Source organism: Chrysemys picta, chromosome 19 (assembly GCF_011386835.1).
Source record: "Chrysemys picta bellii isolate R12L10 chromosome 19, ASM1138683v2, whole genome shotgun sequence".
Lineage (NCBI taxonomy): Eukaryota > Metazoa > Chordata > Testudines > Emydidae > Chrysemys > Chrysemys picta.
In genome coordinates, this window is record NC_088809.1 from 8,291,328 (window position 1) to 8,313,820 (window position 22,493).

The 22,493-nt window shown below is 45.8% G+C and overlaps 1 protein-coding gene and 2 long non-coding RNA genes across 14 annotated transcripts in view; all 3 read left to right on the top strand.

Annotated features, from left to right (window-relative positions):
- Window positions 1-9,467, top strand: part of CUEDC1 (CUE domain containing 1) — a 115,033-nt gene extending 105,566 nt beyond the window's left edge. For 10 of the 12 annotated variants that reach the window (XM_065572766.1, XM_065572763.1, XM_065572759.1 and 7 more), the window contains 6 exons: window positions 902-985; window positions 3,250-3,336; window positions 5,582-5,675; window positions 6,721-6,779; window positions 8,135-8,205; window positions 9,042-9,467. In XM_065572766.1, the coding sequence (XP_065428838.1) occupies window positions 902-985; window positions 3,250-3,336; window positions 5,582-5,675; window positions 6,721-6,779; window positions 8,135-8,202 (392 nt within the window). In that variant the 3' untranslated portion in view covers window positions 8,203-8,205; window positions 9,042-9,467. Of the gene's footprint in view, window positions 1-901; window positions 986-3,249; window positions 3,337-5,581; window positions 5,676-6,720; window positions 6,780-8,026; window positions 8,206-9,041 lie in introns of all 12 variants that reach the window. The other 2 variants (XR_010593759.1, XR_010593758.1) reach the window with 1 other exon arrangement.
- Window positions 9,468-11,679: 2,212 nt separating this feature from the next.
- LOC135976544 (uncharacterized) lies at window positions 11,680-13,403 on the top strand. The gene is made up of 2 exons (XR_010593760.1): window positions 11,680-11,833; window positions 13,170-13,403. It is a non-coding gene; the product is annotated as an uncharacterized LOC135976544 (long non-coding RNA).
- Window positions 13,404-13,778: 375 nt separating this feature from the next.
- Window positions 13,779-20,347, top strand: LOC135976545 (uncharacterized). The gene is made up of 5 exons (XR_010593761.1): window positions 13,779-13,916; window positions 14,339-14,858; window positions 17,006-17,131; window positions 19,220-19,344; window positions 20,259-20,347. It is a non-coding gene; the product is annotated as an uncharacterized LOC135976545 (long non-coding RNA).
- Window positions 20,348-22,493: the final 2,146 nt, after the last annotated feature.

The window sequence follows — 22,493 nt, forward strand, 5'->3', positions numbered from 1 at the left end:
AGTTAACAGACACGAGGATTATTACCCATTAGTTTTTAATCTTTTCCTGACAAGAGTTGTCAGCTTTTGAAAGTAAAACCATACAAGCCAATTTCTTTAAGTGTATTTCATCGTGCTGGTGACACACCAAGTTTCTGAAAATGCTCTCACAAATCATACCTCATTAAGTCCAGTCACAATATATGGCAATTAATTTCAGCTCACGCTATACTTTGGGCCTGATTGTCCGGAGTGCTGATCACCTGCAAGTTCCTATTGACCTCAGATGGAGTCGGGGTACTCAGCATTTCTGACAATCAGGATGCTCTTAATTGGGTGCCCACATGTGGATTTAGATGTCTGCCATTTTGAAACCTAAGTCTGAGCATTTTTTGCCTTAGTTGATTATATTAGGATGATCACATTTTTGTGCTATTTCTTTTCCATTCAAAAACCCAGCCTCTGGGTGAAGCAGATGCTTGCTCAGTGATTTGGATTCAACTGAGCCCAGCCAGCCCAATTGACTTCCTGTTTTTAACCATGCTATTGATGGGTCTCAGTCCCGACTCCCGGCTATCCAGCCCCACAGTGTGGTCCCTGTAGGGATCAGGCACGCTGGCAGAGCAGTGTGGGGAAGCTGGCTCTACTGCCGTCCAGGCTGTACCTACCCTGTGGATGGAGGACTTCAGCCTTCTGGGCTGTCAGTTCTGCCCCTTTCATAAACCATCAAAACAAATTTAAGATTAAGAACAAAAATTTCCCCTGCTCCTGCCCCAGACTCCCTTCCTCATTCCAGACCTTGTTACACTGAAGCTGTAAAACACCCTTGGCAGTGAGTGCAATGTAATGCCTGGCTAGGTCGAGGAGAATGGAATAAATGATTCAGGGTTCCAGGGCTAATTGAATGTTTTTTATTTTTCAGATCGACTGAAGTATGAGTCAAAAAAATCCAAGTCGACCAGTGTTGCCGTCAGTAACGATTTCAGCTTTTCTTCTATACAACCAGGTAATTTACAAGCCGTGCATGAGCATATGATCACAGAGATCTCCTGGCAGCTGCTCTCATATTTCTAAGGCTTCTGCCATTGCGTTGTCTGCAGAGGGCCACACTGCGGGTAGGTCTTCGCTGAAAAAAACAAGTGTATTCTAACCCAAATTAGCCAGCTTGGGTTAAAATAGCAGTAAAGACGTGCCAGCTTGGGTAGCAGCTCGAGTTCAGCCCCAGGCTGCTTTATCAGTTTTAAGTCGAGCTGCTAACCCAAGTTAAAAGCTAAGCTGCCGTATCTTTACTGCTGTTTTAACCAGAGTGAAGAACACACCTTTTTTGCAGTGGAGACAAACCTTGTGACATGAATGGCAGAGGTGAAAACCTTCCTTTTGGTGGCTATTGACACCAAGCCCTTTCTCCTCTCCAAAATGTCTTATGTTTGGGGCTGGAAAGGAATTCTCCCCCTGGGGGTATAGGCAGGGACGTTGCGGGAGACTTCTGATGACTGTAAAAATAGTGTGATGTGAGTAGAAGTTATGGGGGAGATTTTCAGAGGCACAAAGGGAAGTTGGGCCAGCCAGTGGGAGTTGAGCCCCTAACTCTTGTCTTTGCTTGGAAAATCTCCCCCTTACGCTTCCTATCCTGCAGCAGAGAATTTCTGTTTTCTCTCAGTTGCCGGAGCTGCTGGGAATGGGCAAAATGACCCAGAAAAGGGTGGCACACCTTTTGCTAGCCTCTTTGCTACTTCCCCTTGCCTACATGACACTGTATTAATAGCGCCTGCGTTGTCACAATCCCTCAGCACTCGCAAAGCTTAGGTTCCAGTCAGGTTGCAATAAGGAGACAGTAAGATGCCGTTTTCTACTCCGCTCTCTCTTCTGCCCTAGGCCTAGAGTCCAGCACATGCCTCGAGCTTTGATCAAATGAAACTTGGAAACCATCATTGCTTCTACACTAGCCCAGGGCTAAAAGAGTCCTCATCATTCCCCTTCCTAGTCCTTTTCTCTCTTGCCACGCATGGCTATGTAGATTTTGCTTGGGAGTGGAGGTAGAATGAAGAGAACTCTGATCTAGTTCCCAAGTATAACAAAACATGCCCTTGTCTAGCCCAGGAGCCGGGGATCATGCCTTGCAGGCATACCAACTATCTGAGTAATCTTGATTAACCTTAGGGACTGCATAGCAGCTGCCCCCAAAGGACAGAATTAGCATTGGTGTCTGTCAGTATCTTCATCTACAGAGCAGGACACAGCGAATGGAGCTATTCATCGAGGCTTGACGTGACGATTTTGGCTAAGGTTACGGAATTTCAATTGTGCCCAGATTTGATAAAGGGGGTGGGAAACACAAGGATACGATTAACAAGGAGCTGTGACTCACCCAGATCAGCTGCCTGCACTAGTACAGCTGAGACTTCTAAACTTTCTCCATTCTTAATTAACTGTCTGTGTCATCATGGTAATGCGAATGATCTTGGAGCATGATCTAATAACCAACTGAGAAATAAAATTAGCAGATTGGTTGACTTGGAATCACTTTCTCTCAAAGAAGTAAGAGGCTTTTTGTTCAGCAGAGGACTTTTTTTTTTTTTTTTTTTTTTGTATGAACAGACATTGATGGATGGGGCCTGATTCTGCAGGGCCTTGAACTTTGTGTAGTCATTTTGCTTTCACTCCTGTGCATCCATTGTGCACAGGAGTGAAAGCTGCCAGGTCAGAGTGGTAGCACCTACAGCTGCTCTGCATTCATTCTGCACAGGTAGCAAAGTTGTAGAGCACTGGAGATTCAAGCCCACAGGCAGGCAGAAATCACCCATAGCTCTGTTGAAATCAACAGAGCCACAGCTGTAATCTTTTATCTGTAACCCTTTTAAAGGGAGGACTGTACTGGAAGCATCTGAATGTGGAGTGTCACTTTGATCCCAAGAGGCCTAGGTAGCACTGTACCTGCTGACCTCCATCCCATCTCCCGCCCAATCTCCCGTCCCCCAGAATCCAGCCTTGTCTGCATCTCACCTGGCTTGTCTCATTGAGACAGAACAGACTATCCCTTTGTGCACTAGGAACTGCTGGTAATTTCTCCCTGGTCTCCATCTTTTATGTGTGCTCTTTTCTTACTCTGTCTTATTCAGACCAGGACAGAGATGCTTACCAGCTGCTTTGTGGCAGGGCCACTGTTTCACTGGAGCTGGAATTGGGTCAATGATGATGATTCAGCTTAGATTCTCCGCACACCCTGCTCCACCCCTACAAACCTCAAGTGACCAGATTTTTGCATTTCAGGTGACATAGCCCCTGTAACCAGCGAGGCCAGCAGTGCTGTGTCTGAAGATGCCTTATTCAGGGACAAATTGAAACACATGGGAAAATGTGAGTTTGTTTCTAGGTTCCATATTGGCAGAGGGAAGGCTGCGTGGCAGTAGGTGGGCAGGCGGAGGAGGTGAAGCAGTAAGGATTCTTTAGCTCTGAATCTAGTGCTAAGGCATTTTTCTGCTAAAGCACTCTGCATGCATGTGTGTGTGTATGCATGTGCAAGCCAGTACCCAGGTATGCACAGATCTGCGAAGATACAGGATTCTTACCTCCCCTCCAAGCCCCAGAAGTTATTCATGTTTGTCAAGCCACCCCATGATTCTAACAGGGCAAGGCACATTTAGCTGGGAGTTGAGCTTTTGATTAGAAGGGGCTTTAATGCGTTGTGCTGTGTAAGGCTGCATTAAGCCTGGCGAAGATGAACTAGGAGTATCAAATAGGGAAATCCAAATTGCACTAATCCATCTCCAAAGCCTGGAGCAGATTGGGGTTTGATTTCCATTTGCCTTCTGTAATCCTGGACTTCTGGGTCCTCTGCCCCACACTCTGCGCCCATCTGTGCTTTCCTTCTGCCCTGGGTGCAGCCCTGGTCAGAGATGGACCAACCTCCCTGTGCCAGTTGTTTCAAACTTATGAGAGAGCTTGGTTTTGAGGAAGCTGCCATGGTAGCAATGCTGGGTGGGAGATGCGTTTTCTGACTCCTGGTCTCCTGCTGCCTGTCCAGTGAGTGCCTAGGTGTTGCATTCTGGGTAACCTCAGCAATGTTGTTGATGGGCTTCACAGGAATCCCCCAACCACACTAGCCATGCTAGGGTCATTGCCCTGTTTCTTTCCCAGGCTCACCTTGGTGCAGTGCTGTGCCAGGAATGCCCTCTGCATCCCGAGTCACCAAGCCACTCCCCTTTCCTCAGCACATGCCTTTTCTGGACTCATTCCTCCCACAGTGCCAACAGGAAGGGCGTTAATAAGAAAAGCAAAACTTCAAGATGTTCCTTCCTCTGAGCTTCCCAGCACTTTAATAATAATTGCCTTCCCATAGTACCTGGGAGCCCCCGTCACAGACCAGACCCCCACTGTGCTAAGTGCTGTACAAACAAGAACAAAGGGACAGTCCCTGTCCCCAAAAGCTTCCACTCTAGCCCTGCCTTCCATGTCTCTCTCTCTCCCAGACCGTAAGCTCACTGGGGCAGGGACGGTCTTGTACAGCACTGAGAACTTTGTCAGCACTTAGCCCCATCTGTCTAGGCTGGGGATGAAAGTGGGGATGATACCAGATCTCCAGCAAGCAAATGGGTTAAAACAGTAAAGGGGGAGGGAGGAGGCCATGCTGTAGGCTCCATCGCTCATGAAGAGGGGGAGCAGCACTGCTCCCTGAATGAGTTTGTTCTTCAAGTGGAATCAATTTTTCGTTTCTTCCCACCCCACCCCAAAAGATGACAGATGCGGCTTGGATGGATTTTCTCTGCCACTCGCAGGCAGATCAGTTAGGAGTCTCCTCCAGTAGACAAAGGCGATGAGTGGGGTTTTGCCATTATATAGGTGCTGAAACTGGCTAAATTGCTCGGGCTGCTCTGTCTGACATCAGATCTGGCATGCTCCTTCATGCTGCAAGCCTGTGTGTATGCCTGTCTTTGATGTATGTATTGGAGGGCATGACTCTGTAACATGGATTGGATTGGGCTTCCTGGGAATAGAAGCAAATCCTTTCTAGCTTCTGTTTAAATAATAAAATAGAGGCTAGAGAAGGAGGGATTAATAGAGACTCTTCCCACTTTTTTTCTTTCTTTCCAGCAAGCCACAGGCTACTCTCCGGTTGTAAAATAAATTGGGCACCTCATGCAGTTTTGACTGACTCATGGGCCACAGTTTATTTGAGCTTTGTTTAGTGTGAGGGGGAGGGGGGGAGGGAGAGAGGGAATTTGGCTTAGTCATGGATGAAGAATGTCATGGAAATCACAATCAGAAAGTCTGAATAGTCAGACCTTTTGTGTAGTCAATTGAATCCTTCCTGCGGGGATCAAATTATATTCTTTCTGATCATTGAAACTAGTCCTAGTGCCTGGAAAGGTTTATCGGTCCTTGGTTTCCTAAGGCTAAGCAGTAAGGCATTGTGCATTCTGCATTCAAGCAGGCAAATTCATCTTGGTTCAGTCATCCCCTGCCCTGCAGCATATAGAGGGTGAATCAAAGCCCCATCATCCCAAATGGATGGTATGGGAACTGGGCATCTATCATAGTTGTTTGCTATCCACTTTTGATGGCTGGTTAAGAGCAAGCCATTCACCTGCCTGTTTCCTTTCAGCTACACGCAAGAAGCTGTTTGAACTTGCCAGGGCTTTCTCAGAGAAGACCAAGATGAAGAAGTCAAAAAGAAAACACTTACTGAAGCATCAGGTGTATCCTTTCAGCATGTGACGCTGTCATCCCACCCCTTGATCACTCTGAGCTTCCCGGGGATGAGTCCCAGCTCCCACAACTTGGAACAAAACTCTGCTGCAGAGGGCTCGAACGAGGCCTATGCCAGGATTCTCCACCTTGGGGTCATGGAAAAGGTTAGGGGGACACAACCATTCTGACCATCCCATATTTCTCAATGAGGGAGGGGGAATTTTAACAGGATGGGTGGGAGGAGGATCCTGGAGGGAGGATCCTGGCATAGGGAAGAGGTTTCCTGGTATAGACAAGGTGGGGAATCACTGGTCTATGCACCACTTAAATCTCACTTAAGTCCTGAAACTAGGGCAAAGATTTGTGCATGTGGAAGGGAGCTATAGCTCAGGGAGAAAACGATGTCAGTAACCAAAAGGTACATGTTTGCAGCCTTCATGATCCAAGCCACAGCGAACATTCACGGCTCATCATGTATGCAAGTTTGGATCCAGCTCTGAACTTCCCTGAAGTCGTGGTGTGTTTGGAGCTGATATTCTGGTTTGAGCCCAGCTAAGAGGATTCATTTGTTGCTGAAGCCCCCTTGAAACTGTATTTTGTGGGCGGAGTTTCTCTAGTGGCATGTTAATTTCAAAAGCACATGTGCTAAATAATTATCATGCCAGTCCTAGGACACTGCTCAATACCAGTGATGCAAGAGAAACCGTGCTGGCGACTCATCCATCAGTTCTTCCTCCCCTTCTTTTCCATTTTCATTTTAGCTGTTACAAGGATAAAGACCTAGAGGTAAAAGAGCTTTGTTATCCCCAGATTCCTCTCCTTAGGGTGGCTGTGTTAATACTGTCCAAAGTATGTTGTCTTGGTACCTGAGTGCCACTGTCATGGCCTCCCTGATCTGTTATGACCCGGATCTCATGCCAGAAAGCAGCAGAATGCAACTGGAAACATACCTGGGAACCACCTCCAACCCTTGGAGTCAATTGTGATGGCCTGTTTGCAAGTCTGTGACTTACATCCCAGTCTGTCGAACATTTTCCTTAACAGAGAGTGCAGGATGGGGACAGCAGCTTCCACAGCTAATCTTCTCGATGACGTTGAAGGACACTCGTGCGGTAAGACAATGCTTGTTTCTGCTAGAGAGCAAGTCTCCAGCTGATTTGCCCACTGCTGTGGTGTGTGGGGGTATGTGACCGCAAATAGCAGGGGCTGCACACCAAAAATCGAGCTTCCTTCCTTGCAGATTCCTTCCTGCCTGTGACGCTAGCTGTTCAGAATTTGTTCCCTGAGTCGCCCTTTCCTAACGCAAAGAGCTAGCAGGCCTGGCCCTTCCCTGTGGCTAATGTAGAGTGAAACAGGAATGGGGGAGCTCTCTCTGCACCAGGAACAGCATGGGGGAGCTCCCCCCTAAGCCAGAGACAGGATGAGGAACTCCCCCCACTTTTTAGCCAGGCTCCTCCCATCTCTCTTCATTTAAAACCTTGTACTGTACAACGGATACTTCTCCACCCGTGTGTTAACTCACCAAGGTATATGAATGAGGTTTGCGGTGAGCAGGCCCTTCCTCCTGGTCCCTTCCCCCATGTGTTCTGGCTGTTCAGTCCCCTGGTCTCTGTTAGTTCAGCTCCTCATCAGATGACGGGATCACCAAGCAAAATGAAGTAGGGCCTCCTTCCCCAAGGGCCTGGAACACCCTCTGTAGGTTCGGGTGGGTAACGCTCGCCATGGCTTTGCAACAGGCGTGCATACATTTAACGCAGGGGTTCTCAAACTGGGGGTCGGGACCCTTCAGGGGGTCATGAGGTTATTACATGGGGGGGTCGCGAGCTGTCAGCCTCCATCCCAAACACAGCTTTACCTCCAGCATTTATAATGGTGTTAAATATATTAAAAAAGTGTTTTTAATGTATAAGGGGGGGTCGCACTCAGAGGCTTGCTGTGTGAAAGGGATCACCAGTACAAAAGTCTGAGAACCCCTGATTTAACGGAAATGTAACCCGGTGGTGAAAGGTGTTGCATCAGCAGCCCCGAGACCTGAAGTCCACTATTTGTCTATAGGACAGCACATCAGCAGTGGTCTCTTCCCCGACCCAGGAAAAGCACCACAAGGGGTGAGCGGGGGTACAGTCTCCATAGCCCAGTCACACCAAGGCCCATCTGCTGAGGCAGCCAACCAAGGTGCCAGCTGCACAAGTGGGCATTCATGCAGTAGGAAATGGGCTGATACCCACCTACTCATTTCACGTAGGACATTGAACTGCCATTTAACAGTAGTGGTTTTGTTCACTGCTAGCCTGGGGCAGGTTTGAACCAACCAGTGACCCAAGAATGACAGCCACCCATATCCTTCTGTAATTCCCAGCCCCTTCCAGTCCCCTGACACTGCTGCAGTTTTCCCACCCCAGCTCGTTTAGATATGGGAAGGATCTCCTGAAGTTCTGACCACACAGGTCTGTCTCATGCCTTTCAGATGAGGATTTCCAAGCAAGAAGGCAGCAGCTACACGAGGAAGAGGAGAGGCCGAAAGAAGGACAATAAATGGTAAGAAGTGTTTGGGGAGTAATGTGCAGATAGTTACAGGAATCAGTTCAGCTATCCTGTTGCAAGCCCATCACCACCCCTTTCCCCCCCCCCCATGAGTTGAGTGATGTAGATTAGACCATTGGGCCAATGGACAAAGTGCCAGCCTAAGAAAATTCAAATGACCCGTTGCATGCTGTCATGGAGAAAACAAGTAGCTTGAGCTTTTTACCCCTGGTGCTCCAATGCAAAGTTGGATTCAGCTGTTTGTTCTTCCCTGGCTTTCCCAGGATGGATTACTTCCTCTTGTTTCAGCTACAGCTGATAGCACCGGCCCCACAACATCCTTGATGACTTAGGGTGAAAATCACAGTGCCTCAGAGAGGATGTGTGGAGTTTTGTGCTGTGTGTTAAGGATCTAGGTAGGTCTTTGTGCATAAAGCCTTGCACATGGGACTTGCATTGGGGTGAATGTCACCCACAGGGACTTATTCTGCCATTGTTGTTCACACGTCTGCCCCTTCAGCCCCATTAATAGCTGCTGTGTGGATAGCAACAGGTCCTTTGACCTTTGTACTGAAGAATGTAAGAGAAACTGTTGGGCCAATTCTTCCCTGTTGTTTGCCCTCCATGAAGAACATATGTGGGTGGACTCAGCATGAGGTTACTGATGAAAACCATGCAGAGGCTCCAGTATTCATGCCTGCCTCTTACTGAACTTTGATGCACAGGGAATCCTTATGGGTTGGTTTAAAAACATCCAGTGCTCAGTGACAGGCTTTGTTTCAGCACCATGAGTGAAGCAACTTCGACTGAATACACTTCTTCCTCTCCCCCTCCCTGTCCTTCTCTTCTAGATCCCAGATCCATTGCCTGAACTGGGCTTTATTTGTTAAAGTCTTAAGAAGAAGATGGCTGCAAAGAAAAAACAATTTCCTTGGCTCCCCCCACTATCATCCTCTTCTGAAGTACAAGTATTAAAGTGAGGCACAATTTTCTCTTCCCAGCGGGTTTGAAAACACTTCTTTCCTATCCAGCAAATCCAGCCAAAAATCAGCAGCTGATCTGAATTTTTCTCAGTCACTGCAGTGAAGATAACGGATTTCAAGCTTGTGGGAATAATGGCCTATCCCCCACCCTCTTTGATATAAACATGGTTTGGATATGAATTAAAAACAATAATAACAATACATTGAACAGCTGGGCTCTGGCTTGCCCATTTTTAAACATATCACTGTCGCAATCTGATGTAACTTTACGCACATAAAAAAAGACCTGAAAAATGTTGTTTATTGTTATTGTTACTAAGAGTTAATAAGCCAGGATCCAGATCAGATAATAGGCAGGATAATATAAATTGTCTTTTTAAAAAGAAACGGCCTTCTCCTGGGCATCTCACATTGAATTAAACCTTTGCCTCAGGCACTGATAAAAATGCCTTGAACTAGACACCAAGCTGGGGCCAGTTTCTCCTCCAATGTACCACTTTCTCTAGCTTTGTGCTGCTGCTCTTGTGATATTATGGTACCTTTACAGAGCAGGAATGGGGGGGCGGGGGAGGGCTGAATTTCAAAGCTGTTTAGTTCTCACTGCTGATTTCTGAATTAGAACATATCCCACGGGTTCTCATTTGGATTGTTCATGACAGTTGGCTGCTCCCTATGTAGAAGGCAATGAGTTTTGGCGGTCTAGAAACACTTACCAGATTAGATGGGAGGGGATTGTAGATGGGGGCCTTATTTCATTCACCTCTGAGTTTGCACATCATAGGCTAAATCCTGCTTAATGTGAGTCTCACAGTTGACTTCAGGGGGATCAGAATTTGGCCTCAAGTTGAGACATGAGTGGGTTTTCTCTAGCTGAGCCCACTTGGGCTATGGGCACAGACCTGAGAGCAGTTCTCATAACATGAAATGAAGAGGAGATTGGTTCAGAGCTCGCCGATCAATGTGAGGATGACATCCCTCCTCCAGGAGAGAGCTTGGAATCTGGTGGAACATTGTAGAGATTAAAAGTAATGCTCAAATCATTGGAATTGAAATGGACACTGTCAGGCTAAAAAAAAAAATTGAAAATAAATTCCTTCCCTGTGCTACTAACAGCAGTGTCAATAACTGAAATAACTCCCCCCAAGCAAGTTTTCTTTTCTGCATCAATACTGTCTATTTACTTCTCAGCTTGGGCAGAGAGAATAGACTAGTCCGTCTCACTTTCTGGGTCCCATGCAATAGCACAAGCGCTGCAACGTTTGGGTTGCAAAAGCAGCAGGAAGACGCACCGATCCAAGCAATCAGTCCAACAAAAACCTGTTTTCATTGCCTTTCTATTAGGCTTTGTAACAAAAGCCCACATTGCAGGCTTAAACTCCCTGACAGGCTCCTTTCAAAATCTGCTGGAGAATCTGTATGCCTTTGAAGCGTGTGCCAAGACTGATTCTTTTTAAAAGTTGCTGAGCATGAGGCTCTTGTTCCATGCACCTGGCATTCAATCAAGCTACTCAATGGAAACACGAAGGCAGTGGTGGGTTTCCTCGTCTGGGCCTGAGTAATTTGATACACTGTTCAGAACTAGTAGGGATGAGCAAGAGTGGATTCAGGCACACACAGCACTTCCTTTCAGTGCAGAAGGACTTTGAGTCTGTGTGGCATGGAGTTTCAAGAGGTTCCTGATGAAAGGGTCCATGTGTCTATTGCTGAAGTGACACGTCCTCCTGGCAGAACGTGATTTGGATACTACACTAACACCTCAACTGTCGCTATAGTGCCCACGACCTCCCAGTGAGAACATGAGCTGCTACAAACCCCGAACAGTACAGTGGGCAAGTGCATGCAGGCTTGAATCGGGATGTGGACAGCAGCCATGCCTTGGGATCCCAGCAACTTTTGAGGTTCTCAAACACTAAAGATCCTCTAAAGACTCAAATCCCCCCCCACCCCCACCCAGAGCCTGTTTTTGGTGTCTGTTCCTTTAAAAAAATAAAAGGGAGAGGAGCATCAATGAGTCTTTTGGTAAAACCTCCTGAGTGGCAGGAGAAATTTGCCTGCTCCAGGGACTAGAACAGTTTCAAGTGAGGTCATCCGTGCTCAGACAAGAATTCAGTGGCTTGGAAGCTTCTGCAGCACGCAGGATATGAGGTTCCTGGAATATGCTTTCGAGGCTGTTCAGAGAAAGGAAGCGATTAAGGGCCTGATATTGAGAGCTGCCAGGCACCCACTGGCCCCTTTGAAGTCAGTGGGCGCTATATTGCTCAGCATCACTCAGGGTAAGGCCCCGTGTGTGTGTGTGTGTGTGTGTGTGTACATGTACATACGTATTGGTTGCTAAGGGTGAAGCTGGAGCAGTACCACTGGAAACAGAGGGGCTTTTGGAGGAGGAGGGACTTTTATCCCCAGCCTTAGAATTGAAAGGTCTGTTTCTCCCCCACCCCCCTTTTCCTATCCTCAGTTGGCTCCTACTTTAATAAGTGCTTGGCTGTTTCTCCCTCTCCTAAAGCAGCTCTGCATATTTGGAAGAAAATCAAGCTTGGAATCAGATCAGCTTGTAAAAGTTCCAACTCCTCTTGGCTACTGAGGGCTTAACTTTGAGATAAGTTTCCATGAATGCAAAAAGGCACCAGCGACCGAACAAACAGAAGCTCAGACTCTTGCTGGTAGGAAACTGCTGCCTGTCCCAGCAGAAACTTATTTTTATAAGACCTCTTGGTCTCCAGGAAGTGCTTTGTGGATTGGGGGGAGGAGAGGGGAAAAATACAAATGCACCTGTCCCTCAGGACACACGTGTTGTATGTCAGCAGCTGCCCTGCTGCTAAATTAGTGCTAGGCTTATTGAAATCTTTTACTCCTTGGTCTCTCTCTAGAAATCAGGTTGTTATAGCACAACCTTATGGAGTCATGTTAACTAACAGTGTGTTAACAGTCACTATAGACAAGGACAAGGTGTGCTTAACATTTCATCATCTAGTCATGGGTAAATCCGACTAGAACCATAGGGTTAACCACGGCCAGCTGACACAATGCCTAGCACAACTTCTCCCTCTCTATGCTGACTTCTAAGACATCGTGTTAGTTAACATAGCTCCCCAAGGTCGTCATCTTAATGCAATCTCAGGCTATATCTACACTTAAAAGCCTGCAGTGGCACAGCTGCGGCACAGCTGGAGACTAGCCCAGAGGCGGCTTATTGCCTCATTGTTCTATTAGGGCCAATCTGGAGATGTACTGAACACATCTGTGAGGTGCTGAGCACCCTCTATTCCAGTGGTTCTCAACCTGTGGTCGGGTCTTCAGACTGTGTCTAAGGGGTCCGCGAAAGACTTAGACTGAAAACTATGTATACACACAATAGATTTCCAAAGGGGTCTGCACCTCCATTCAAAATTGTTTAGGGATCTGTAAATGAAAAAAGGTTGAGAACCACTGCTCTACTCTCTTCAAAGTCAGTTGGAGGTTTGAGTGCTCAGAACAGAGCCCATACTGAGATGTGACACTCCCCTGACCCACATTGTAGGCATATAAAAAGCCAGACAGAGTAAAGAGTATTTGGTGGTTTTTAGAAACTTAGCATTGTAGTGAATGGGAGGAGAATAATATTGTTACAGGACTTCTTTGAACTGCATTTGATATGCGGAGGGGGGGGGTTCCACATCTTTCTGGCTTTGTTTAGACTAGGATCTAAAGGTAGGTGTGGTGTTAGCATGTGGTAGCTAACAAGTGCTAGCTACTAAATGTCTAGTGTAGACAAGGCAGTGTATATGTTAACTTGCATAATTTAGCATGTGTTAACAGAATACACTGCCTTGCCTATGCAGGTCTTTTAGGACGTGCTAGCTAATGTGTTCTAACAATGCACCTTTAGATCCTAGTCGTGACGCAGTCGTTCTGAATTATGTAACCCTGTAGCCATTTCCAAATGTCCCGGGGGCGCCAAATACCATTGTAATGGAGGAGAAAGGGTGATTTTTTTTGTTTTCCTTTTTAAAAATTCAGGTCTAACAAGCGGAAAGGCCACAAAGACAGGCTTGACAGCTGAAATGCATTTCTTCTAGAAAAATGTACAATACTCAGTGATGTTTGTATCGCTTCTATACGAAATGGTTTAAAAACCAAAAAAGACTTGTGACGTTTGTGAGTGTTGCTATTTTAGAACTTATTTCTATAAGTATTTTTTTCTTAAAGATGTTTAATAGTAATTCATATAATAAAGTCATGTCGTACTCTTAATGCCTTGGTTTTCTTTGCTTTTGATTTTTTACAGACATGAAAAAAAATGTGAAACTGAGAATCGAATTAAACACATTTTTCTTTCATCTCAGTTCTGGACACTGCTCTCAATGGCTCATCTGTTACCGAAAGAGTAGCTCTTCTAAGTGAGGGATTCTTATTGCCTCATTCATGATGACTGTGTAGTGCACAATCCAGTAGGTGGCTCCAAAGAAACAGGAAGGAAGACTTCTCTGAACAGCCCGACTGCCATAGCAGAGCTCCAACAAGCTCTTGTCAAAGTGATCTGAACTACAGTTGGTCAGCAAATGGCTTTTTCCTGCCCCCACTGAAATTTTTAGACTATAACTCCCATGATGCACCACAGTTTCGCCTCGTGGAGACCAGAAGCAGTGCATCCTGGCCATCCCTGGCTGTGGTGCATCATGGGAGATGTAGTCTGTCTGGGAAGCCTGGCCCATAGAAAATCAAGGACATGAAGTAACAACATTACAACTCCCAAGAGGCACTGAGGTAACCTATGCAAACTGAAATATTTCATTTTTTTTTTTAAATTGAACATCTGAAAAAAAAAATGTCCACAAAAACCAGATGCTTTTCATGTAAAACTTTATTTCAGTGGTTCTTAACCTATTTACCATTGTGGGCTGCATATGCAGCTCTCTGTGTATTATGTGGGCCGCATCCACCCAATATATATACTACCTGTATGGCCCTGAGGATGTCACAGCTGCAGCTGTGTGCTGAATGAGCCGCGGGTTGAGAACCACTGCTTTATTTTATTGAAAATCCAATTCTCTGTTTAAAAATAAAAAGGCTTAGACGGAAATGTTTTCATCTGGTCCTAAATTGAATGCCTGGGCAGCTAATGGGGGGGGGTGTTATAAACTTTAACATGAAATTTTGACTCAAAATCACCCCTTTTTACAGTACAGGAGACTCATAAACCCAAGGAAAGCTTTTCCTGGAAATGTGATCCCTGTCATAAGCAGCTCTCCATCCTCCTCCTCCTCCAGAAAGACTCAGAATGCTTTGCCACTTGACCTTGCAGGAGCAGCAGATTGGTGCAGGGAGAGCTAATGTTAGTTGTGGTAGTCACGGACTTGTCATGACTCAAGAACACCTTTTGTGACGGGGCTCAGATCATGGATCAAGAAGAAAATTTTGAAGCTTTATTATGAGGGGGAAAGAGCTTGAGGAATTCTAAATCAAACAAGTGTAGCCTCTGACCCAACTGCCCGCTGTCAAGTCCTGCAATATATCTGTCTCCGTCTTTGGTATGGAGGGGAGCTTCTGGCAGTGACTGCAGGATCAAGAGGAAGCAACATGTCCTGAGACCTGTTCTTTCTGTGGGCAGCCCCTCCATATCAAACATGCATTGACCTACTTCAAGCTTCTAGCAAGTTACCAGTGCAACCCTCGCTTGGACCAAAGATTCTAAGGCAGGATTTAGAGGTGAGTGAGGGGGCTTTATGTCTCTGATCGTTCATCACAGCCTGGCAGGCAGCATCACACCCTGGCTCTGTGCAAAGTCCATCTACATGAGTTTTGCACAGGCTGGGGTAAGAGTCAGGCAGGCCCATTGACTTTAAGGAATGATTTCCCTAGTAAATGAGTGATCCTGGCAGTTGCAGTCTAGTATATAGGGCATGTACAATTCACACCCTTTCCTCTGACATATGTAGGCATTTAAGACTTGATCCAATGCAAGTCATTCCATTGAGTTCAGTGGGCATTAGATGGAACTCTTAGCCAGTGAAATCAATATCAGATCTTCTGTAGCTGGGCTTTATTTATGAACAAGAATTGCTCACCCAGGCTGCTCAGGGACAGTTGTGACATCAGGTGTGTGTGTGTGTGTGTGTGTAAGCTCACAGCACATCTACAGTCAGCTATATCAATGTGGAACTGCATTTTATCAAAAATATGGTGTTACCCACGTAATGCTGAAAATAAGAAGTCTCTCGGGATGAAGTGCGTGCAGTTTCTTTAAACTGTTTCGTTGTCTGGAATACACCAACTCCTCCATGTCTGTCAAACGTACATTCAGGCTCCTTCACATTGTCTTCTAGTGGGAAGGGAATACATTTATTATAAGGTGTTATTACTGAAATATGTGTTCTTAATTTTCAACACCACATATTTCCACTCGCTGGCTGGATCAGTATGTCTCAAAATGCGAAACGTTATTGAAGTAGACAATTTAAAGCGAGGTGGAGCTTGTGAATCTCACTTCCTCAGAGTCAGTGGCAGCATCTTCGCCTTTTCCCAGTGTGTGCTTTGAGTTCTGACACCTAACATCTCCTAAAATTTTGAAGTGGAATCTGGGAAAAACAGACAGTTTTGGCAATGCTGTTGTACAAATCCACCATGATTCTGGTGCTTTGCCATGAATTTGCCACATTGCTCAAAACTGGGCCTAGGAATGCCTTGTGAGTTGCACAGTTCTGGTCTGTGTCAAGTTTGGGATAAAGCCTGAAATCAGGCGAGTTGTGATTACAGGGGCCAGATCTTCAACTGGCGTATGTAAATCAACATAGCGTATCAATGGAGCTTTGCTGCTATACAGCAGTTGAGGTTCTGGCCCACTTTGTTGAGGAAGATTTTTGCCTGGCTCAGGTAATCAGATAAGTGCGCCTATAAAGATGACGAATGAATGGCCAGAACCAAACACATGATGAGAAAAAATGAATCTAACGTTATGAGGCTGTCTGATTCTGAACTTGACAACTTTTCGCAGTTTGGTCTCTGTTCAGAAGACCTAAATCAGTGCTGCATCTTTGATGGATTATTTTTGGGATGAGTAGAGAGGCAGGCATTGCTCTTACTTTTCATGCCTTCATATGCATCTTTTTAAGTCAGCCATTGCAGGCCGCAATACAGTAGGTGCATTGGCACACCGCTGCAGGCTTTAATACTGACTTATTAGCGTTCACTGGCCTTTAAGACAACACTAGCCTCTTATTCTTGCTCTGGAAGGATGCTCTTGTATTTAAGGTGCAGGATAAATAGACTGCTCCAGACCTAACTGTAGCCAATTAGTTAGGAGCCCTGAGCTCCCTTCCTGAGTGATACTGGCACTTGGATACCACAGTGATAGGACCATACAGGTACTAGATAGACTCAACCAGTCACTGGATCATTCTGCTTTTGTAACTAGGGGAGAATTATCAGACTGAGAGGTGCTTTAAGCCAGTGTTTGAGTTCCCCCAACACAAGCATGGATTAGCACTTGCAGAGGGGACCATGGGTTGAGAGCGCTCTCCTAACAGAGCTCTCTGTTAATTTCCTCTGAAGCACCTGGCATTGCCTACTGTCAGAAGACAGGATGCTGGGCTAGATGGACCATTGGTCTGACTCAGTAGGGCCGTTCTTATGTTCCTGCTCTTGCCTTCCATGGTGTATTATCCTGTTTGCCTCCTCTGACCTTGCCTTCATTTCCCTGAACTACAGCTGGGTGCTCTGCTGATTTCCATTTGTGTTAGCCCTCCCCACCTCCCTTTGCTGTTAAAGATGTTGGTTCCTCACCAGGACTGGGATTCTGTTGCCTTGCAGTGGCCAATCCGTGAATTGCACAAGGATGATTATTTATTTTTGGACAGGCCTTTAGCTAAGACTGCAGCCACGCAGCAAGGACCCCATGGATGGAGACAGGGCAAGCTTCTCTAGGAAGGGAGATGGTGATGCAGTTTCCATTGCCTGGATTCTACCTACAGAGCAGTAAGGGGGTCAGTTTTTAATATGTTGCTGTTTTATGATGTGACTTGTCCTCTAGAAAGTAGTCTTGAGGCACCCGCTCATTTCACACCAGCCCCTGCACAATAGTTGAGCTTTCAGTCACTGGCAGGGATGCACCCTAACTGCTGATGGAGAGATTTGCAGTCTCTTGAGCTGTACAGTGGCACATTGTGGGGTGAAATTCTGGCTCCACTGAAATCAATAGTGTGGGGCCAGGATTGTACCCAAGCCTCCAGCTTTAAAGAACATTAACTAATTCTCCACAGTGGGCTGCTAGAACTGATCCTTCTGCTTATTGTCCTTTGGATTGCTACAGAAAATCCAAGCCTTTTGGTGCCCCTGCCCAGCCAGCCAGCAGAATTCAACTCCCAGCTTCTCTCCCCATTGGAGACTTAACCCCAACTTGTATAGCAACCCATGCAAACAGACCTGCCTTGCAGCCTACTCTCAAAGCCACCAGCCCAGCGGTATTTTGGAGCAGCAGGGGGAAGCAGATGCCAAAGCTGAGGGCCCCTTGCAGTGAATGCTCTGCCCAAAAACTTAGGAGGAGCGAAGGCGGTCTCCAAAGTAACACCCTTAAGTTCAGTCTGTAAACCAACAGGCAGCCAGTGCAGATTGTGTGTGTAAGATTCACCTAAATGTTTTGTATCTAAAGACAGTTGCTGTTATTAGTTCAGAGTTTATTACTGCTCGAAAGAACTTCCAAGGCTTGGAGCTGTGGATAGAGCCGAGGCCTCTACAACAGGGGGTCCTGGTTCTGCTACTGACTGGCTGCATGGCCGTGCCCAGATCACTTCTTGTCTCTCTGCCTGGGTTTTCCCTCTGTACAGCTGCTAAAATAAAGGTCCCTGAACTCACCAGTGAGTTGTGAAGCCGCCTTCCCGAGAAAGTGCTTTTAGATCCTTGGATGCAAAGTGCTAGACAAAGTATTTGTTATGACCTTAATTGTAAAAAGCATGAGAGGCTGAAAAACTGAAAGCTTCAGCTGAAAAAGTGAAGGCAAACTTCCAATTGCAGCAAGTAATTTTCATCATTAACCCACCAACACTGCAGTTATAAATAGTGGGAAATTGGAGCTTTGCAAATGAGTTTAAAGGGTTAATGCCTGCTAACTCCTTAGTGTGGCCATGAATGCAGTCCTGGACAGCAAGCTGTAGTTTCCTTTTTAATTCTCTGTCTCTAATGGGGGAAGTTTGTTCCTCTGCCAAGAATGAAGTGAGATGATAAAATGGTCCCCAACTAAAACTCTGCATCCAAATCACTCTAAACACGAAGGCGGTTTTGGATCGGGATCCAAATTTTGTTGCTTGAGGACAATCTCTAAGGTAGATTTATTGCCTCTTGTGTTTATAATATTTGAAGATGGATTGAATGTCTTGTGTCTGAAATTAGCATGTGTATTTTTCACATTGACCTATCCGTAATTAGAGGGGAACAGAGGAATGTAGCTAATAAATACAGATTACTTCTTGATCTCTGTTTCTTGGAAGTCAGGTTCATGGAAATACTGTAACAGTGAGAAGGTTATTTATGCACAGCAGATAACCTTGGTGTTGCTGTGAAATCCATAAATGAAATAAAATTAAATTAAAATAAGAAAATCAGGCTGGGTGAGCCAGTATCTGACAGGTTAAACATTACATCTGCTGCCACATGGTGGAAACATAAGGTACCACCTGTCCTGAAGAAAATACCCCCTAACAGCCAGGCCTGATTCTCTGTGGACTAGCCCCTGGGGTGGTTATTTTGTACATGTGCAAAGAGCGTGTGAAATGCTACTATTTGATATCCTTTCTCACCCTCTTCGCACAAGGGTAAGTGACCACGCAAGCTGCAGAGCAACTGAGAACCTGGCCTTTTAGTTTAGATCCCCAGGCTTAACCATTGTCCAAAGTTGTCCTTAAACTGGAGCATTGAACAACTGTCCTCAACTGTAATAACAGAGAGGTGTGGCCTGTAGAATACACAGGTCCTTGTATGTGCTACTCTAGCTTGATCCTAGCAGTGAAGTAGGCGGGCCTTTGTGGACATAATGGTCCCTTCTGGCCTTTCGTACCAATGACTCTCTTACTCCGTAGGTCTCACCTCTATAATGCAACAAAGACAAGAACAGCCTCTGGCTACGCTGGATTCAGTTATTTACCCTCTCCAGGCCTCAGTTTCCCTCTCTGTAATAGGGGACTTACCGGTGTCCTAGGACAGGGTAAGTATTAACAAACACATAGCTGAGTGCACTGAGACCCTCATATGGAGGGAACCATGTAGCTAGGGTACATGCAAAGTTATTATTTGGAGGGGGGAGTGTGAAGTGAGAGAGCAGGAGGAAGTGAGCTGCAGCCTCAGCAAGGCTACATGATTCTGAAGCCATCTGGGCTTTATTCTTAGGCATATGGTATGAGCTTAAGGACTTTAATTTGTGTAAGTTGCCAGACATATGGATGCTGTACTCTCGCGCACTCAGATGTGCTTTCTTCCTAAGGGAAAAATTTAGTGCCTGTCACAGTTACTGTTCATTCACTCTCTCATCCTTTTGAAAGAAATAGATAAAAAATAGATCCCTCTTCCCAGGATCGTACCTGTCCCTCAGCTCGGATGTCCTACATCATCCACCAGCTGAGATAGGAGTCTGACCAGGCTAAGGCAAAACAGATTAAACAAATCAATCATAAACGAGGTGTGTCCAACAGGCCTTGCTACATTTTTACATGTGTTTGGTGGGTGTAATGTGGTTACGACTGTTGGCTTCAAGTCTGGGATTTTGCTATCAACATTCTAGACCCAGACACTTCATTATCTTCACTGACAATAATTCTTAAGGCCAAGAGTTTTGGAAGTATGAGCCTAACTCTACATTTAGGCATCCAAATAAGTGGCCTGAGCTGCCTGTCACGGTGTAAGGGTAACTGCACCTATATCCCCTGCCTCCATGGTCCACTCCAGGAGTGCCCAGTCTGGTCTCAGGTTTCTAGCCATCACCTGTCTCTAGGTAGGGACCCTTGTCCCACTCCCCTCTGGCTGGGGTTTTTAAGGCTGCACAGCCCTCTGCCTTACACTGTAATATCCTCAGCAAACCAGTGTGCCTAAAGGCCAGTACCTGAGCTTTGCTTTCTCCCCCAGGGCTATGAACAGCATACTGCCAGCAGTGACAAGTTACCACCCAGCGCTTTCTAAGCAAGCATCTTTATTCCTAAGGTAAAAGCATTTCAGAGAAATAATGAAAACAATACACAGAATTACTCACACACTACACATGCCAGGAATTACCCATCAGCTTATGGGGTCCTAGTAGGCCAAAGTCTTCCCAACCCTTTTGCAAGGGTTGGGGCCCTTGGACAGAAGGTCTTGTCTGTTTGCTGGATCAAAAAGAAAACCCTGTGTCACTTCAAGCTCATCCTTTTATACCAAAAGCCCTTTTCTTTGTCTCCTAGTCTCTGGAAAACCCACCTTGAAACAGTATAAGCAGACCAGTCTGGAGGAGGTATCTCTCTAGAGTTCTCAGTGACTCACCTTCATCAACCCCCTCTGTTTTTTTGTTCCTGTAGCAGCTTGATAACCCTCCCCATGGAGTAGAACACAATCATACATAAACCATTCATAACTAACTATTGTACAAAGCTATTGCATGGGATTGCAATATCTGTCATGCTGCCCACCCAGGAGCTCGCATTGATTTCAAGTGTTGAACATCGGGCGCTCAGCCCTTTTTGAAAATGAGGCCATAAAATGGAGGATGGGATTATCCAAAGTGTTCAGCGTCAGCCGAACTCTGAAATCAGTGGAGCTCCCTACGGGCTTATGGCTCCATCTCGGTGCAGGGACTAAAAATTGCACCAACCCATTTTCACTTCTAAATTTTGACATATCTGGTGCTGCTGATTTTGTGATTGCAAACAATCCATCTCTCCCTGTTTCTCATGCAGATTCAAGTGTGTGTGAAAAATCACAAGTGCAATTTTAGGGGCTGGACCTCTGAAAATTTGCTGCATTTGATTTCCTTTGACATATCCTCTTTTAACCATCAAGCACTCAGGGGACAAGCTGAATAGCCTAAGGAAATGGCAGTTACCAGGCATTGCTGGCAATAGATAACATACTGGAATAGTGCAACACTTAGTGTAATGTTCAGTCATTCATATGACTGTGCCTGGGTTCCTCACTGAATGAATTGCCATTGCCAAAGAAATCGCCCTACTTTGTAAGAATGATTTATTTGCAGCACACAATGCTTGGTTCTCAAAGACAGTGTTGTAATAGCCAAGGGAGTCACTTCCTTCCCCCCCCCCCAATGAAAGACACTGTTTAGATATTAAAGCTCTTTTTGTGGAATGGAAGGGTGATCAAGGCAAGGCAAGGTGCGACTGAAATTATATTCCCTGCCGGAGATATTTCGGGATGTTTAATCATAGGCGCAAAATGTAATTAGAAACAAATCACAACGTTGACTGAGCAACGAGCCACAGTCGGGCTATTTTTAGACTGCTAGAGAAATTCCCACTTAATACATGCTGTCCTAGTAGTGCTGATTGCATTTGTCCTCCCATGTCCTTTTCTGTGTGTGTGACTGGCATAGTATTTGAGCCCTTGCCTTTATAAATATTTCAGTATTGGGCCTTTGAGGCTTTATATATTTTTTGATGTTTTGATTTGAGTGTATGTGAAAATTGCTGCCCTGATGGTACCGAGAATGAAATATTCTCCTTAGGAATATGGTAGTGCGTAGGCAACAATGCTGTGAACTTCCCCCATAATGGCCCCCTAGGCATGCCTTATCCCTGATGTGGAGGAACCACCCTGGGGGGAATGAGGAGGAGGAGGAAGGGTGTTAAGCCCATTCCATCTATGGCTTCTTTTCTGAGAGTGCCCAAAAAGTTGCCAATTAAAAATGATTGGGTGGAAGTTTTATGATGTAGACACCTGGCTGCTAGGAACTAGCATAAGACTAGTATCAGAGGGGTAGCCATGTTAGTCTGGATCTGTAAAAAGCAACAGAGAGTCCTGGGGCACCTTTAAGACTAACAGATGTATTAGAGCATAAGCTTTCGTGGGTGAATGCCCACTTCGTCGGATGCATTCACCCACGAAAGCTTATGCTCCAATACATCTGTTAGTCTTAAAGGTGCCCCAGGACTCTCTGTTGCTTTTAGCATAAGACTGCCAACTCATTTCACAATGGCCCATCAAATGACAGGAATTTTCTGTTCCTGTCATGCTGAGCTGGATTTGAACCTGCAACCTCAGAGTAAAAGCTTCACGAGTTCTCCAGTCCCATGAAATCGTATCAGCCCATATGTAGAGGGGCTGCAAAGCTGGCAGAGCTCCTCTTGAGAATATCCCTGTTAACAAGGGTTCCAA